Genomic DNA, 16935 nt, shown 5'->3' on the forward strand with positions numbered 1-16935 from the left:
AAGAAAGATTGAGAAGACATAGAATGGACACTTGAATGGTAATGAAGAGAATCATGAAGGAGAGATTTGTCTTGCCTTACTACGTAAGGGAAATACATAATAAACTACAAAGACTCTATCAAGAAAGTAAAAGTGTTGATGATTATTACATGGAGATGGAAATTTCTTTGATCAGAGCAAACATTGAAGAGACTAATGAGGCTACAATGGCTATACTTTTGAATGGCTTGAATAGGAACATTCAAGATGTTGTAGAGCTTCAAAGTTGTAATAACATGGATGAACTTATACATAGCGTTATGAAATTGGAGCAACAATTGAATAGGAAACAAACCTACAAGAAGACTTCATACACTTGTTCATCTTGGAAGGATAAAGACACTTCCAAGAAGGAGGATTCTTCTTTACAACATCTTGAAAGGAAGTCTTCAAGAGGTAATCATACTTCTCATACTCAACCCCCTCCCAATAAATCTAGTTCCATTAAATGTTTTAAGTGTTTGGGAAAGGATCATATTGCATCCCAATGTCCTAACAAAAGGACCATGATTGTGTTGGAGAATGGAGGGGTGAATAGTGATCCATCTAAGAGTTCTCATAGTTCCTCTAGTGAAGCAGAGGATGATGGTTTTCTTCCACCGAAAGAGGGAGATCTTTTGATGATAAGGAGACTCATGGGAAGCTTGTGCAAAGATAGAAATGATACACAAAGAGAAAACATTTTTCATTATAGATGTTTGATGAATGGAAAGGTTTTTTCTCTAATCATTGATGGTGGAAGTTGTACCAATGTTGCAAGCACTAGATTAGTGGAGAAACTTGGTTTAAAAACCACCCCTCACCCTAAACCTTATAAGTTCCAATGGTTGAGTGACAATGGCAAGTTGGTTGTGGAAAAGCAAGTGTTACTTACATTCTCCATTGGAAAGTATGTTGGTGATGTCCTTCGTGATATGGTTCCCATGGAAGCCAGACATGTGCTGCTTGGGAGACCTTGGCAATATGATAGAGATGTTGTTCATAATGGGGTCACCAATCAATATTCTTTCTTGCATAAGGTAAAAAGGTAGATCTCTCACCTTTGTCTCCAAGTGAGGTGTGTGAGGATCAAATAAAAATGAGATTGAAAAGAGAAAGAGAAAAAAAAACAAAGAAGGGAAAAGTCCTTTGAAAGAGAAAAGCCAAAGAAGAAAAAAAAAGGCAAAAAAAGAGACAAGAAACAACAAAAGAAAAAAGAGAAAAAGAGTGAAAAACAATCAGTGATAAAAGAGAGTTTGTTCATCAAATCAAAGAAGGTAAAAAGAGTGATGCTAGCAAGACAACCAATGTATTTACTCATTCGAAATTACATGTGTTTGTCTTCTAGTACCCTTGAGTTGCCTCAAGGTTTTGATACACTCTTAAAGGAGTTTGAGGATGTCTTCCCACAAGACATTCCCCATGGCTTGTATCCTTTAAGAGGAATTGAACATCAAATAGATTTTGTTTCAGGAGCTTCACTTCCTAATAGGGCCGCCTATAAGAGTAATCTGAAAATGACAAAAGAGATCCAAAAGCAAGTTGAAGGGTTGATGCAAAGAGGATGGGTGAAAGAGAGCTTGAGCTCATGTGCAATGTCAATCTTCCTAGTCCCCAAGAAAGATGGCACACAGAGGATGTGCATAGATTGTAGACCCATCAACAACATCACCATGAGATATAGACATCATATCCCTAGACTTGATGATATGCTTCATGGTTCTTGTGTTTTCTCCAAAATAGACTTGAAAAGTGGTTACCATCAAATTAGAATAAGAGAATGTGATGAATGGAAAACCGCTGTCAAAACAAGTTTGGACTTTATGAGTGGTTGGTCATGCCTGTTGGCTTAACCAATGCACTAAGCACTTTCATGCAGCTCATGAACCATGTTTTTAGGCACTTTATTGGCAAATTTATGGTTGTTTACTTTGATGATATCTTAATTTATAGTTTAACAATGGATGATCCATTATACCATGTTAGGAGTGTCTTGAAAGTGCTTAGACATGAAAAGTTGTTTGCTAATAGGGATAAATGCACATTTTGCACTAATCAAATAGTGTTTCTAGGATTTGTTGTGAGTGCTAAGGGAGTCCAAGTGGATGGTGAGAAAATTAAAACTATTAGAGATTAGTCCATACCTAAAAATGTGAGTGATAACCTGAAACCCAAACCCGACTCATTGTTTCTGTTCAATTTCACTTCATCAATAAAATCACTCTTTTGATCCTCCATAGAGAAAATTTATGGAAGCATGGATGTTGAAATAAAAAAAAAGGTCAGTGCCATATAATTGACTAACTAGCTACATCCAAAAATTGATAATTCAAAATCAAATAATTCCTTTACGTCTTCCATTTTTAAACCTAACAACTAACAATCTCAACATATAATTTCAATGAAATGTTATAGATGAGCTTCCATTAAGATGTGAGACATTTACTCTCCAAAGAATAAATGCAACAACGCACAAAACTATACTTGATATTGATTTGACTACAAATGACATAGATTACAACATAGGTCTAAAGGAGAGAATGAAACTTAAATATTGTATTGTATTTAGTTTCATTTAAAGAAAAAGATGACAAGAATCATAGATGCACAAGATGTTTTTCTATTCTTATCCTGGCTGGTAATTTTTTTTATTTCTCCCTTTTTTCCTCTGCCACAGAGACAAAATGTAAGACAGGTGCCTTTTAATTTTTATACCTTGTCCTTGTAAAAGGTATACTAAGGATGATTTATGAGTGGATAACAATATAGTTTTAACTAACAATGCTTCTTATTAAACTCTTGAATTTTATACATAATAAATTGAGTAAATAATAGTTTCAAATGGTAACATGCATGTATGATAATGAAGTTGTTTAAAAATCTCTTAACTTGGAATGGTCCTCATGCCATTAGTAACTTGTTGTTATTTGGTGATATTGAATATGTAGAACCTTGCCATACTAGGGTCTTTGTTGTGTAGGCATGGACCTAGTTTGCAGAGGAAATGCTCTAGCAACTGCAACACGCAATCCCCAAAATTAGCTGAGGCTATGACAATGAAATGGACTACGGAAACAAAAAGCTTGAGTTGGTCCTTATGTTAGTGGTAATAGAGATAAATATTGTTGGATTGAGGAAACACCTTTCCAATGCAATAAAATCCAATATCTTAGCCAGTGAAACATATTTAGAAGTGTACCATAAAACCTCAACAAGTGAAAGATGACGACGATAGGGTGCGTAAGGCAAACTCCTTCACATCCACTTGCTCATATTTACTATCTTCAATTAGAATAGAAATCACTTTTGTTTTTAATTCATGATAATCGATTCTTTGCACAAATGTCTACCTATTGAATGATGCTTTGCCAAATAAACCAAGTTCCCTGAGTTTGATACTCGGTTCTTACCGTTTTATTATTACTTGCATGACTCGGTACACTTGTCGGTTAGATTTCACATCACCAATTTTAACAAGTAGTACGGGGGTGAAACAGTATGCCAAGATAAGAAAATGGAAAGCTAAGAATCTTACAATTTAGCAAATTAGCATACCTCATTGTCTTCTCCAATATCACCCTAACAGTTTCAAAGCTACTTTTGAAGAAGTTCACCTTTAACCCGTATACAAGTTCAAAGCATCTAAGAACACACTTGATAGTTACCACATTAGACAATGTAGCCTCACCCATAAAGATCGTGTCATCCGCTTGTTGAAGTATGTTACCGACACCCTATGCTCTCCCACCTAGAAATTAGAGAAACGATTATTCTTGATTGCTTCTCTCATCAATCCGCACAACACTTTAGCAACAAAATTGAAAAGGAAAGGGACCAATGAGTCTTATTGTATAAGTCCTTTAGACATTAAAAATTTGTTGGACTTCCATTTACCAACACCGATACCCTACTACTCACCAAACATCCTATAATCCATCTAATTCACTTCCCCTTAAAGCCTAATCTCTGAAATCTAGTCTCTCAGTTATGTTAATTACTTATAGTGATGCAAAAACTCGTCTAAAGATAATGACGGTTAAAAGCCACTACTATTTTAAAATTAGTTATTTAAAACAAAAAATACTATTAGTGTTAACAAAAAATTGATGAATAAACCATTTTGGATCCATTAATAAACATAATGAACCGATTTGGAGTTTTTAAAACAAATACAAAAATGTAATGGATTAAAATAATATTTTAGTCTATAATTTTATTAGGGTGAGTAAAATGGACAGGTCGAGTTAGTCGGCTCGGTCCATCAGAAAAATAATGAAAATGATTCAATCCAAGCCTAATCCATATTCTTATGAGTTGGAATTTCTTAGGCCCGGTCCTATGTCAGGCTACCAGGCCACCGAACCTATTCAGACCAATTTAGAAATAAAAAAGTTAAAAAATTGATTCTATGTGAAAAAAATATATAATTTTTTTCTGAAAGGCAACAAATTATTTATTATGTATTTTATGCTATATTTATTACATTATACATTTTGTGTTCTTTTAAAAAATACAAAATTGTAATATAAAATTACAAATAATATTAATAAGTTACTATCTTTTATTTAATATTTATTATATATTACTAATCGGACTAATGAGTGGTCTGTCGAGTCATCCTGACCGAACCAAAAAGACTAATTTTTATATGGTGTGTCTTAACCCTAATCTAACCCCAATTATAGTTGGATCATTCCATTTGATTTTTCCAGCAATAAATTTTCTATTAAAATGTCTAGATTTGAACATTTAAGGCCATTAATATCAAACATCTATTTCCTTTTGTATAAATAGTACAAAGTTTTTTTTTATTACACATTATTGCAGAGTCTAGAATATTAAAGCTGAATATAAGAAAATGTCACACATAAGAGAGAGAAAATATTACCCAAAAAACTGTAGAAGCTATAAAAAAAATACTAATTTCATATTTTAAACTGAAAAAAACCGAAACAATTTATGACAATGAAAAAGAAAGCAAATTGTGGTCCTGAGTGGGAGATGAATGATAAAAGAAGGTAAGTAAAGATCAGAAAGGTGAAGCGGAGTTGAGTTTTGTTGCGTGGTCTTTCAATTTTGATTTGCGAAAGGAGGGAGGCAAAGGATTAAACGAGGAACGTAGCTTTGACATATATTTACCCATTTTCCTTATGTATTTATTAGGGGAAGAGGATAATTCATGTCTCTTTATATATTTTAAATAAATAAAAGAAAAAGAAAAATTTAGAAGTTAAAAAAAGAAAAAAAATAAAGTAACTAATTAAAAAGTAGTAGAATAATTGTAAAAAAAGAAAAGAATACATTGATGAAGAATAAAATCATTTAAAAAATGTGTGTTATCGATAGATAATAAATAGATTTTGATATTTAGATGTTGAACCTTCCCACTCTCAGGTTAATTTGAACATAAGCATTATCATTACCGACTACCGAGGGAAACAGTCACACACAAATCGTGAAAGCGCCTCTCTACTCTCTTCTCTTCTTTCTTTGTTTGAGCTTTGGGTTTGGGCACACAGTCGCAGATCTTCGCTGCGCTTGCGGTGATAGAGGAAACTGAAGCCTTTGCTCCATGCCACGGTGGCATTAGCAATATTACTCTGTCTAGACTCCTAAATTTTTCATGCTTATCTTGTGCAACACTCTCTTTGCTAGTGCGCGCGCGCTAAAACTGTAACAAGTTTAGGAAGTGAATGTATCTATTTATCTGAGTTATTTGTTCGCTCACTGCAACTGCAACCACCGAATGCGAACAAAAAAAGAATTAAAATAAAGGTTAGGTTCGTCTTTGTTTCATTTCAGTTTCACTTTGATTTTGATCTGCAGTCACTGACTAACTAACTCGTATATTGTATTTTGTCGGCGCTGGGGGCAGCTGTGGGTAGTGAAGATCTGGGAATCTTAGAGTACCAAATTAGATCTCTCGAATGTCTCAAATCGAGAGCCGCTGTTCCTGTCGCAACTACAATTGCTAGGGTTTTGATTCATACTGATGACTACCAAACGCGCTTACAAGCTTCGTATCCTTCATCTCTTGTTTGTCTGTGCTTTACATTTTGTTTGATCTATGCACTTGCCCTCCATTTTCTATCTGCAGATCTCTCTCTCTCTCTCTCTCTCTCTCTCTCTACTTGGTGTGTGTGACTTGGCCTTGACGAGTTATGTCCAGAGGAATTTGTAGCACATGCTTCTACCGTCAATTGCCTCAAGATTGGACGGAAATCATCCAGGGTTCTTGTCACTGGAGGTGAAGATCACAAGGTCAATCTTTGGGCTATTGGCAAACCTAATGCCATACTGGTTCGTTCTCCTCTACTCTTCTCTGGACAAGGATTTTATGTCATTCATTGTTCGTATGCATTGTTTTCTTTGTGCCCTTTCACATTTAGCTAACTTGCACATTAAATGGTCACTGTGAGGAAAATGTTGTTTGGATGCTTTTGCATCAGAACTTCTTGTCAAGGTAGGATTGAATTAATTTCAGTTATACTTGATGTATCATCATGACATCATCATTTCTATTTCTTTTATTTAGGCCTGTTCTTACATATTGTGAATATGCTCCTTGTATGCTGGGCTTTGGTGTAGTTGGCTGGAATCAAATGTAAACACGCCCAAAAATTTTAAGGCTAGAATATATCCCCTTGTTTTTTTTGTCTTGTTGGCATTTTTATGGTATTTATTTCATGAAGTATGAAAGGGATTCCTCTCTAAGATGTTCAAAGAGAGTGGATTCCATTTTTTTTCTGGGTTCAGTTAAAGACAACACAACAGGTGTAGCTTATCCCCTTCTGATAAATTCTACCCCCGTTAGATCTTCAAGATGTTACTCAATTCTTAGCTATTGGGATGTCTTCTTGGCCCTTGTGGACAACTGATTGGTCTAGATGCATTTTGTTTCTTGGTTTTATATACATGATACTGCTATCAATATATTATATTTTTGCTGATAAAAAAAAACATGATACTGCTATCATCTTTTTATTTGCTTTTGTCTGTCTCATTCATATTTCATAAAAATATATTCCTTTAACAGAAAAGAGAGAATATTTATTTATCTATTTTCAGTAAGAGTTGTTTCTCCTCTTGCAGAGCCTGTCAGGACATTCAAGTGGAATAGATTCTGTAAGCTTTGATTCCTCTGAAGTGTTGGTAGCTGCTGGAGCTGCGAGTGGTACCATCAAACTTTGGGACTTAGAAGAGGCAAAGAGTATGCAGTTGCTTGCCATTTCCTTTAATGGTTTTAAAACACCAATGAAAAGAGATTTGAGTAGTCTCACAAAATATATTCATTATTTTTACCATAAAATTTTTAAATTGGATCTTTGACTTGCTATGTTTCTTTGGTAGTTGTTCGTACTCTTACCAGTCATAGGTCCAATTGTACATCAGTGGACTTCCATCCTTTTGGAGAGTTCTTTGCATCTGGTTCTTTAGATACTAATCTTAAGATATGGGACATCAGAAAGAAGGGTTGTATCCATACTTACAAAGGCCACACTCGAGGGGTAAATGCAATTAGGTTTACCCCAGATGGGCGCTGGGTTGTTTCTGGTGGAGAGGACAATACTGTAAAGGTTAGAATTGACTTCCTTAATCATGATATTAACAGAGTCAGATTCCCTAACATGGTTATTAACAGAGTCAGATTCCCTAACATGGTTATTTATCATTGATGTACATAAATAATTTGAACTTATCTATTATCTATGTTTGTTGAAACCAACATGCCTACAGAGCCTCCCTTCAAACTTATACACGACAGATTTCAAAGAAATACTGAAATAGTTTTTATTATTGTTAAATATTGTATGCCAACTAGAAAAGGAGAAAGTAGTCAACCATATTGAACCATATATAGTTGCATCTTGCATGTTTTGTCTCTGTTGGAGGTCCCACATCGCTTAGTGATGAGGCTAATATAGTGTATATAAGTGGGGGGCAACCTTCACCTTACAAGCCGGTTTTGTAGAGTTGAGTTAGGTCCATAACCCACTTTCTAAGAGTCTCAAATAACCATAATTAAGAAACTAATAAAAAACCATAATTAAGAATCATGGTTCTAGCTTGCTCCATGTCGGGGAGGATGTAATGAAAACTGCCCGGGTCAAAGGTAAAGGGCAAGTTCAGCTGTCTACTGTTGTAACCATAATATAATGTTTCATGAAATGCTGGGTTCTCAGTAAGAAGAGAGAACAAATAAAAAAGGTGAACATAATAAACATGATAATTTGAGGTCACACGGTAATGGTAGTAAAGATAAAGTAAGAATTTAAGCTGTTCATGGTGGGATTTGCAACTTTCTTGGTGTACTATGAAGTCTATTGTGGACTGCTACTTTCTCATTGACTGTGAACAGGAATCTAATCTTGGTTTGGTAGGCAGGGTGACCCTTTTTCTCCTTTTCTTTTCACCTTAGTTGTAGATTTCTTGAGGTGGCTGCTCTTTAGGGGTGTGTAGAATGGTCTTATTGAAGCTTATCATGTGCTCTACCTTTCACAATCCAAACAATGCCAAAGAAAAAGATGACGTTCTTTGTAAACATGGAATGTGTCCCTCAACTTTGCACTTCTCTTTATAAAAGGTTCAGCAAAAATAAGGAGGCTAATTTTGTGGATGTGTGCTATTGCTGCAGTTATTTGGTGCATTTGATTGGAGGGAAATGCTTGCATTTTCTTTAAGGATGTCCCTTGCCATAAACTTGCTTTAGGATAGGATAATGTTTATTGGACTTTCTTTGCTGTTGAGCTTATGGCTGTTTCAAGGAGTTGCCTGCTCCTACTGACATGCAGAGATTGAGCAACCTTACTGCATTCTTGAGTATGCTTACTATTATTACTTTTTTATATCTTTTCCCCCTTGTTTTGGAGGATATATGTCCTATTATTTCAAGAAGTTGCTCCTAGGAGGGGTTTAGTAGTTAGGAGGGAATGGGTGAAGATGTATCCTGTAACTTTTTATTGTGCTCTCAGCTAGGTTCAGTTACAAACTGTAATCCTGCTAGACACATATTTATTAACGTGTAACTACAGTACCACTGGTACTCTTTCAAATATATAATACATAATTACTTTTGCTGAGCAAAAAAAAAAGAAGTTGCTCCTAGTGACAGACAGATTGGACAGCCTTGCTGCTTTCTTAAGTCTACTTATAAATTATAATGATTACTTTTTGCATCTTTTTCTCCATTTTGTGTCTGTGTGTGTATATATATAAAAGAAATGTCCCCTTTGCCACTGTATTTTGGATCGAGCTATCTAATCTTGACTTACTTTAGGATTCAATTGTCAACTGCTCCTATTGGAAATAGGTTGACCACGGATTCGAGCAATAGCACATGATTTCATAAAACCATATGATTTTCCCCATCTAAATAAAGCAGGTTTTCCATGAAGAAGATTTGGCTAAGCATGTTCTATTCCTTTAAACTTCAGTATGACTTCTTGAAAGTCTGTAAAGTTCTTTACTCATTATCATGGACTTAATGCATAATTTGCAATATGTATATCTTAATATTTTTATGGTTTGTGATTAATGTAAATTTGGCTTGCATGGTTGTACTACACTTGTAAATGAGGACCTTTTTTTTTTTTTTGGAAAAAAATGATGTAAATTATAGTGTATATATGTTTGCAGTTATGGGATCTGACTGCGGGGAAACTCTTGCATGATTTTAAATGTCACGAGGGCCAGGTCCAATGTATAGATTTTCATCCCAATGAGTTTCTACTAGCAACAGGTTAGTCTTACTTTTCTGATGAAATCTTGAAAATTAGTACCTTACTACCTTGACAAGCAAGGGTGTGTTTGATTTTTCTTTGTTTGTTGATATGTTTAATAGTTGTTAATTAGCTCTATAGTGAATAGTTGGCATGGCATAAAATACTCAACTTGCAAGGCCCATGGTGTGACAGGCCAACTATTTCTCCCTCCAAAACCAACCTCCTTAGCATTAATTCCTCCAAAAGGATATGCTACCCCCTCCCCCTTTGGATATTTTGAGATAACCCTTCTGATATCTTCCAGCCTCTTCACTCAACCTACTACAGCTCCTTGTCTCTCCTTGTCTGCTGGCTGTCTTCTTCCACCTGTTTCATTGAAGATTTGAGCCCTCTCCCTAGAATTCCAGTTTGGTTTTCATTCTTGTGTGCACCATGAAAGACTTCTCAGAGTGGGAGCTCTATTATCAGTTGATAAATACTATTGGTTCAGATATTAGAGAAAGAATGAAAGAAAAGATAAAAGTTTATTGATGAGATTTCCCTCAGGCTGGATCAATGGTGAACCCTGGTTAGGAAATGAAAGGATGAATACAAGTTGTTCCTCTCAGGATTTCAAGAGCCTTAGATCTCTCCCTCCACAATCAATCTCCAAACAGAATACCTCTGGTCTTCTCTCCCTATCTCTTTATAGCCTATCTTTGTCATATTCTGTTAAAGTTCTAACTAAAAATCACTAACTCAAAACTCCTTAACTAACAGAAAACAGCAGTCGCACATTGGGCTTACCTAACATACACACCCTATCAATCACACTTAACACGATATAACTTACTGAACACAATAATATTTAACATGGGATACCCTAAGTTTAAACACTAAGAAATTTTCTTATAAAAAAATAAACAAATAATAATAATTGTTGATGACTTTATGTTATTTTATTTATACTGCATCACATACAGTGCCGGGTTCTTGTGTTTTCTTTTGGAAGTATCTATTTTTTTTTTTAATTTGAATGAAGTCAAGTGTAATTTTTATTTCATTTATCTCTTTCCTGGGTTTAGGCTCAGCAGATAGAACAGTTAAATTCTGGGACCTCGAAACCTTTGAGCTTATTGGTTCAGCTGGTCCTGAGGTACTTTTTGTTTAGTACATATACCATTTTCACCTGGATGATCAGTTTAGGATCAATTAATCAAGTTAATTTTGTTTTATTTGTTTTTTATTTTTAATTTTTAGACAACGGGAGTGCGTTCTCTTACTTTTAGTCCTGATGGGAGGACCCTGCTTTGTGGTTTACATGAGAGTTTGAAGGTAAGCCCTGTTTTTAGTTGATTTATTTAAGGTTATCATTTATCAAGGTAACGATGTTCTGCTTGATTCTGTTTAGGTTTTCTCTTGGGAACCTATAAGATGCCATGATATGGTGGATGTGGGTTGGTCTAGATTGTCAGATCTTAATGTTCATGAAGGAAAACTTCTTGGTTGCTCATACAATCAAAGCTGTGTTGGAGTCTGGGTTGTGGACATCTCGGTAAATGCACTTATCTTCAAGAGAATTTTTTTCTGCTTATATGAATGTTGTATTTGATACCATTTAATACTAATGTGTCTTTTTTACATTTCTGACCTCTTGTCCAGCGTATAGAACCATATGCACTTAATAATGTGAACCATCTAAATGGCCATTCAGAAACTAAATCTTCAAGTGGAAATATGACTGTACTGAATGAGATCACTGCTAAGGCTAGGCTATCTGTTTCACAAAATCCAGATCAATTACTAAAAGAAATAAGGTCTCTTGGAAGGTTGTCCGTTTCTCAAGATTCAGACTCCTTAAAGGAGGGGAAATGTTTGGCATGTATATATTCTTCCTCTATTTTCAATCTTTTATTTTATTTTTTTGCATTTGTTTTGATTGAATTGTTTGATTAATCTTTATCTGGATCCATTTGGATCCTATTGTCAATTAATATCATTACTTGCTCACTATGTGATCTTATGGATTGCATGAAGCCACAGGAAGTGCACCAAGTACTCCTCAAAGGATCAATTTGAACTCTGGTCCCAAAGCAGTACCCGGTGGTTCAACAACAGTGCTTAATACAACAGCTCAGAAAAGGAGTTCTTTGAAATCTCATACAGCATCCAGTGTTCCACTTATCAATAAATCAGATATTATACCCATAATTGTCCCCAGAACTAGCATGAGATCTGAGCCTGTAGCTGATTCTAGAAAAGAAGTTGGTGTTTCTGGAAGAACAATGCCATTCCCCTTGCAGTCAAAGGCAGAAGATATACATAAATTTCCAAACAACAGAGATGATGTGGATAAGCCCCTCTCTCCTGTAAACGAATCTGCAGCTTCTAAGGGTATTGAATTAAGTGGTTTTGCAGATAAAAATAATTTCCCTGTTTCTGTCAGCTCAATGCAAGGTATATCTACATCTTTGAAAGGCTTAAATTATAGTAGGTTTCTTGAGACTAGTAAATATGAATAAATTGATAGAGCCCAGTGCTAGTAATCAGCATGAAGTTTTACACAAATCCTATATCGACAACAACACAACTATGCTTGTTTTCCATTGGTATTTATGCAATATGTTATTTTGTCATAATCTATTTAATTGTAACTTGAACTTTTAGTGTTATTGCAATTGTCCAAGTCCTTAACAACTTTTTTGTCAAATGGTTGGTTGACCATAGTATTGGAATCACTTAAGCAAATGATCTTGTTGTAAGAAATAAGAATATCTACAAAAGTACAAATATCACAGATCATTAGATTATATCTTTAGAGAGATTAGCATGCTGTGTTACATGTATCGTTTTCCTTTTTTTTTGTTCATTACTTCATTTCCTTGCATTCTTGGTTTAGTTTTTGAGGATTTATTAACCTCTAGCTTTTCTGCCTCTCCTTTGTTTCTTATTAAATTAAGTTCTTTGTTTATAAAAAAGTATCGTGGAATCAATTAATATTTAAATGAACAAGCAATGTTGGGCATTGTTTCCGAATTTAGTACCCTCTCTGATTAGGTTTGGTGTTCTTATTGTATTTGTGTGCATGAACTTGCACTTGAAATTGTAATACACTTTTTAGAATTTGGGCTTGCAGTGAGGGTTACCCTCACTTGTATACACCATTTTGGCCATATTACTAGTCAATCTGAGATTCCAGCACAACCTTTCATGCCGAGGACTTTACCTTTTGAGCTTGAAAAACAAATGAGAACATTTTAGTGTATTTTAACACATTATTACACCATATTAATCTAATACAAACTACTAGGAGTCTGCTTTCTCTCTTTTACTCCTTCCATATCTAGATCTTATAATTTCAACAGATTTATTGTATGAATTAAAAAAAATTTCTTCGGCCAAGTTATGAATTAATGTGCTTTATCTAATATCTACATGTAACAAAGTTTCATGTGGATGGTGACATTTTTTTTTTTATCAGCCAAAATAATATATATGTATTAAATGAGTACCAGAGGTACTAATAGGTACAAGTTTCAGATTACATTTCTGCTACATTCAAATCAGATGTGGATGGTGACATGTCTAATCAAGGCCATTTTTAAGTACTTTTGACTTAAGCTTTTGAGTGTTTTTTTTTTTTATACAGATAATATTTCTTGCTTCTCTAGATATTATCTTATTTCAATACATGTCTTGTGCCTGAGCCAGAAAGCCCTTGTGTTACTCACAATAAGAAAGTAATACAAGTGTGGGATGGAAATTAGTTTTGTGGAAGATAAACATAGTTTGATTTACATACCACACCTGTAAAAAAAATTGTATACAAGTGAGTCATGTGCTATGGTGAGAAGCCCCAATCTGCAATAACAGAAATTGACCTTTAATTACTATAGCAAGCGATTCTTGTTTTATGCTTTTTGGGCTACCATGAATATGGGATGTTATAAGAAAAGATAACATGTTTTCCCAGTCATCCTATCATCTAACATTAATATGCTGTTAATAATTTTGTGGGGCATAGGTCTCCTGTAACAGTGTTAATTTGCAGGAAGCTTTAACTTTCCAATGTGATTTGCGTATTAGGAATGATTAGGGGTTTATCAATGTGTCTCAACCTGTCATGGGAAGGGCCTGTGCTTATGTCTTCTCTTTAGTGTTCTGCATGTAGCTGTTTTGATTTGTGAATTTACATGGACACTGAATTCAAGGATATAATGAGACTAAACAGAAACTTACCTAGCCAAAGTAACCTAAAGCCCCAAAATGGTGTGAAAGTCCACTGCACCATGTTATGATTGTTACAATGATTGATGAGCATTTGTTAGTGAAAATCTGGATGTCTTTGTTCTGTTGGATGGTGTATTAATAGTGTTTAGAGTTCTGTCTTGTGCCAGATGAAGCTCGAGGCCTGAAAGTGAACAGAGATGTATGTTCTGTCGAAGTACAAAAAGGAGGTATCTTTCTTTGTGTAAATTGTTGATGATTGTCATTAATTTAGATGGTTTCTTAATTTTATGCCATTTATGATATATATAGGGAGAATGCGATCACTTCTCAATTTAGAAAAGAGGGAACGATCTCTTAATTATGAGGGACCTAGACAAGGGATTTCTCATGGAAGGATATCATCAGTTCATGTGCTCCCTTTCAGTGGGGTATTATACCTTTTCGTATTGTTTGCTATGATAATTTTCTTGCCTTTCTATTTCTACCTTCTGTTATACGTGATGATTAATGCATCATAATTTTGTTTACAGACATAAAACTTAAAGAACACAAAAAATACTTGTGTAATTGAACCTTTCTTCTGTAAGAATGTGCAGAAAATTATTTTATTAGGGTGAGGGCATTCAAGTTAGTGTCAGAATAAGTGGACTCTTATATAGTTATACTTCTTTTGTATGCTTACCCTTTCTACTATAAGGGCCAAGGGTAAACTGTGATTGTTTTCTTTTGGTTTGTACTTGTGAAAAGTACTGCATGTAATATGATGGGAACTAATGACCGATGAAATATACAAATAAGAGACACTATGAGCTCAGATTGCAACCAAAGATTGCTGAATGGAAGAAAATGACAGTGCTTTAATGGGTCCTTGAACCTCACTTTTGGCTTAAGAATAGGCTTACCTTAGCTTACCTCTATTCACTACTTTTTTTCCCACCCTTCTCTCATCTCCTTACCTTTCTCATATATCCCCCTCCACTCATACTATTATATCTCCTTCCTTCTCCTCAATTTATCATTTCTCCCTGCCCCATAACTAACACCTCAATTGACTGCACCTCTCTTGTCCCTTGATCTCTTTAGGATACTACTCTCTTAGCTTCCCTTTTCTTTCTTCTTTCATTCACCTACCACTCCTTTGTATTTCTGTTTCTGTTCTTATTCTTATTCTTCCTTGTATAAAACATTATACAAATTCTAAACATGTTTAAGATGTGCATTTTTTCCTTATCTCCTCAATATATTCTATTATTGCTGGTATTACATGTTTGCAATTTCGGCAACATGTGGAAGCTTTTGATCTAAATATTAGTGTATTTTTCTTTTGTAGAAACGTTAGGCTGTAGTTCAAAGTTTAACAGTCAATTTAATTAATTGAGACAAAGCTGCATAATTGGCTAATTGCATCCACATAAAGTATACATTGAGAAACTACTAAAGGAAGCATTACTCATTATTTACCTAAAAATAGGATGATTCATTTCTTGATTCCTATTGGATAGTGTACATCTAATATATAGGGGTATACTTACTCGGTGTAACTCTTTCTTTTCTTTTAGTCATGCTGTTAGTCAGTAACTATAGTTGGATGATATTAGTTAGGCAGTTAGTTAGGACAGCTGTTTGAAAGCTGTCACTGACTAACTCAAGTTAGTTGACCATTACAGTTATGTAACTGCTATATAAACTGTATTGTACTCAGTTTCTCTTTGGGTTGAATACAATCAACAGTTTCACCTCACTTTAGATTTCTGAATTCTCTTAAACTCTTTTATAGTATCACAGAGCTGGTTTTCGATCCTTCGCTAGTTTTTTGATCCTTAGCTTTTCTTCATGGCTTCCGCTTCTTACAATCCTCCTCCTCCTCCTCCTCTGCTGCCGGGGAACAATGAAGTTTCGGTAAATGATGCAATTCTGGTGAACGCGATTCCAGTGCATGTAGAGACGCCTACACCGGTCGCTGCCACTTCTTCCTTCACACCTGCAAAGGATATCTTGCACTCAATTTTGGAAAACCTCACCAATTCCAACTATCTGCTGTAGTGTCAACAGGTTGAGCATGTGATCAAAGGACACTGACTCCATTATCTTCTCGCAAATCCCCAAATTCCACCGTGGTTTGCGTCGCTCGCTGATCACAATGCTGGCAACATTTCGTCTGAGTTCTTGCTGTGGGAACAACAAGACTTCGTGGCTTCAGTCCATGACCTCCAGCGAAGTTCTTCCTAGACTCATTAGTTGTAAGTCCTCCTGGCATCTCTGGGATAAGCTTCATTCACATTTCCAGTCTATTTTTTGTGCGAAGAAGAAGCAACTTCGCAATGATCTTCGAAACATTTCACTTGATAATTGTTCCATTTCTGAATATCTTCGAATTCAAACCTTAATTGATTCTCTCTCATCTATTGGGGAGTTTTTTCCGGGCAGTGAACATGTTGACATAATTCTTGATGGTTTACCGGATGAGTTTGAGTCTCTCGTTGCTCTCATCAGTTGTAGGTTTGAACTGCTTTCTGTTGATGAAGTTGAGACTCTCCTTGCTCATGAAACTCGGATTGACCAAGTCTCGCAAGAAATTGCTTGTTTCAATTAATCTCACAGAAGCTGCTAAACCTAATTTTAGCCCCAATTCCTCTTAGCAAGGGAGTGCCAACAATACTGTCACTGCAGAGCCGCAAGTCAAGGTTGCTCAGGCTCAAAACAGTTCTGCTCGTGATACTAATTCGAACTACAACAATTACTATGACAGTAATCGGTATCTCAACAATGGCTGTGGAGGTGGTTGGAATTTCTCTCGTGGCGGCGGTCGTGGTATTTCTCAAAAGGTTGATGATTATTATGTTCCTACCCAGCCAATGGCTCAACAATACACAAACCAGAATTCCAATCAACAGTGGAACTCTAATCCCAGTTTCCAGTACTCTAATACATACCCAAACCAATATCCCAACAATCCTCAGCCTTCATTCCCTCCTCCACAAGCCCA

At 35.3% G+C, this 16935-nt stretch overlaps 1 protein-coding gene across 1 annotated transcript in view; it reads left to right on the plus strand.

Moving 5' to 3' along the window:
• The first annotated feature begins 5406 nt into the window (after positions 1 to 5406).
• Positions 5407 to 16935, plus strand: part of LOC100784946 (katanin p80 WD40 repeat-containing subunit B1 homolog KTN80.4) — a 28401-nt gene continuing 16872 nt past the window's right edge. Inside the window, exons 1-13 of the mRNA XM_003525641.5 lie at positions 5407 to 5793; positions 5894 to 6038; positions 6188 to 6318; positions 7111 to 7228; positions 7369 to 7595; positions 9655 to 9757; positions 10805 to 10875; positions 10980 to 11054; positions 11131 to 11274; positions 11382 to 11601; positions 11757 to 12176; positions 14117 to 14176; positions 14259 to 14377. Coding sequence (XP_003525689.2) covers positions 6011 to 6038; positions 6188 to 6318; positions 7111 to 7228; positions 7369 to 7595; positions 9655 to 9757; positions 10805 to 10875; positions 10980 to 11054; positions 11131 to 11274; positions 11382 to 11601; positions 11757 to 12176; positions 14117 to 14176; positions 14259 to 14377 — 1716 coding nt within the window. The 5' untranslated portion in view covers positions 5407 to 5793; positions 5894 to 6010. The remainder of the gene's footprint in view (positions 5794 to 5893; positions 6039 to 6187; positions 6319 to 7110; positions 7229 to 7368; positions 7596 to 9654; positions 9758 to 10804; positions 10876 to 10979; positions 11055 to 11130; positions 11275 to 11381; positions 11602 to 11756; positions 12177 to 14116; positions 14177 to 14258; positions 14378 to 16935) is intronic.

This window comes from Glycine max, chromosome 5, assembly GCF_000004515.6.
Source record: "Glycine max cultivar Williams 82 chromosome 5, Glycine_max_v4.0, whole genome shotgun sequence".
Taxonomy (NCBI): Eukaryota; Viridiplantae; Streptophyta; class Magnoliopsida; order Fabales; family Fabaceae; genus Glycine; species Glycine max.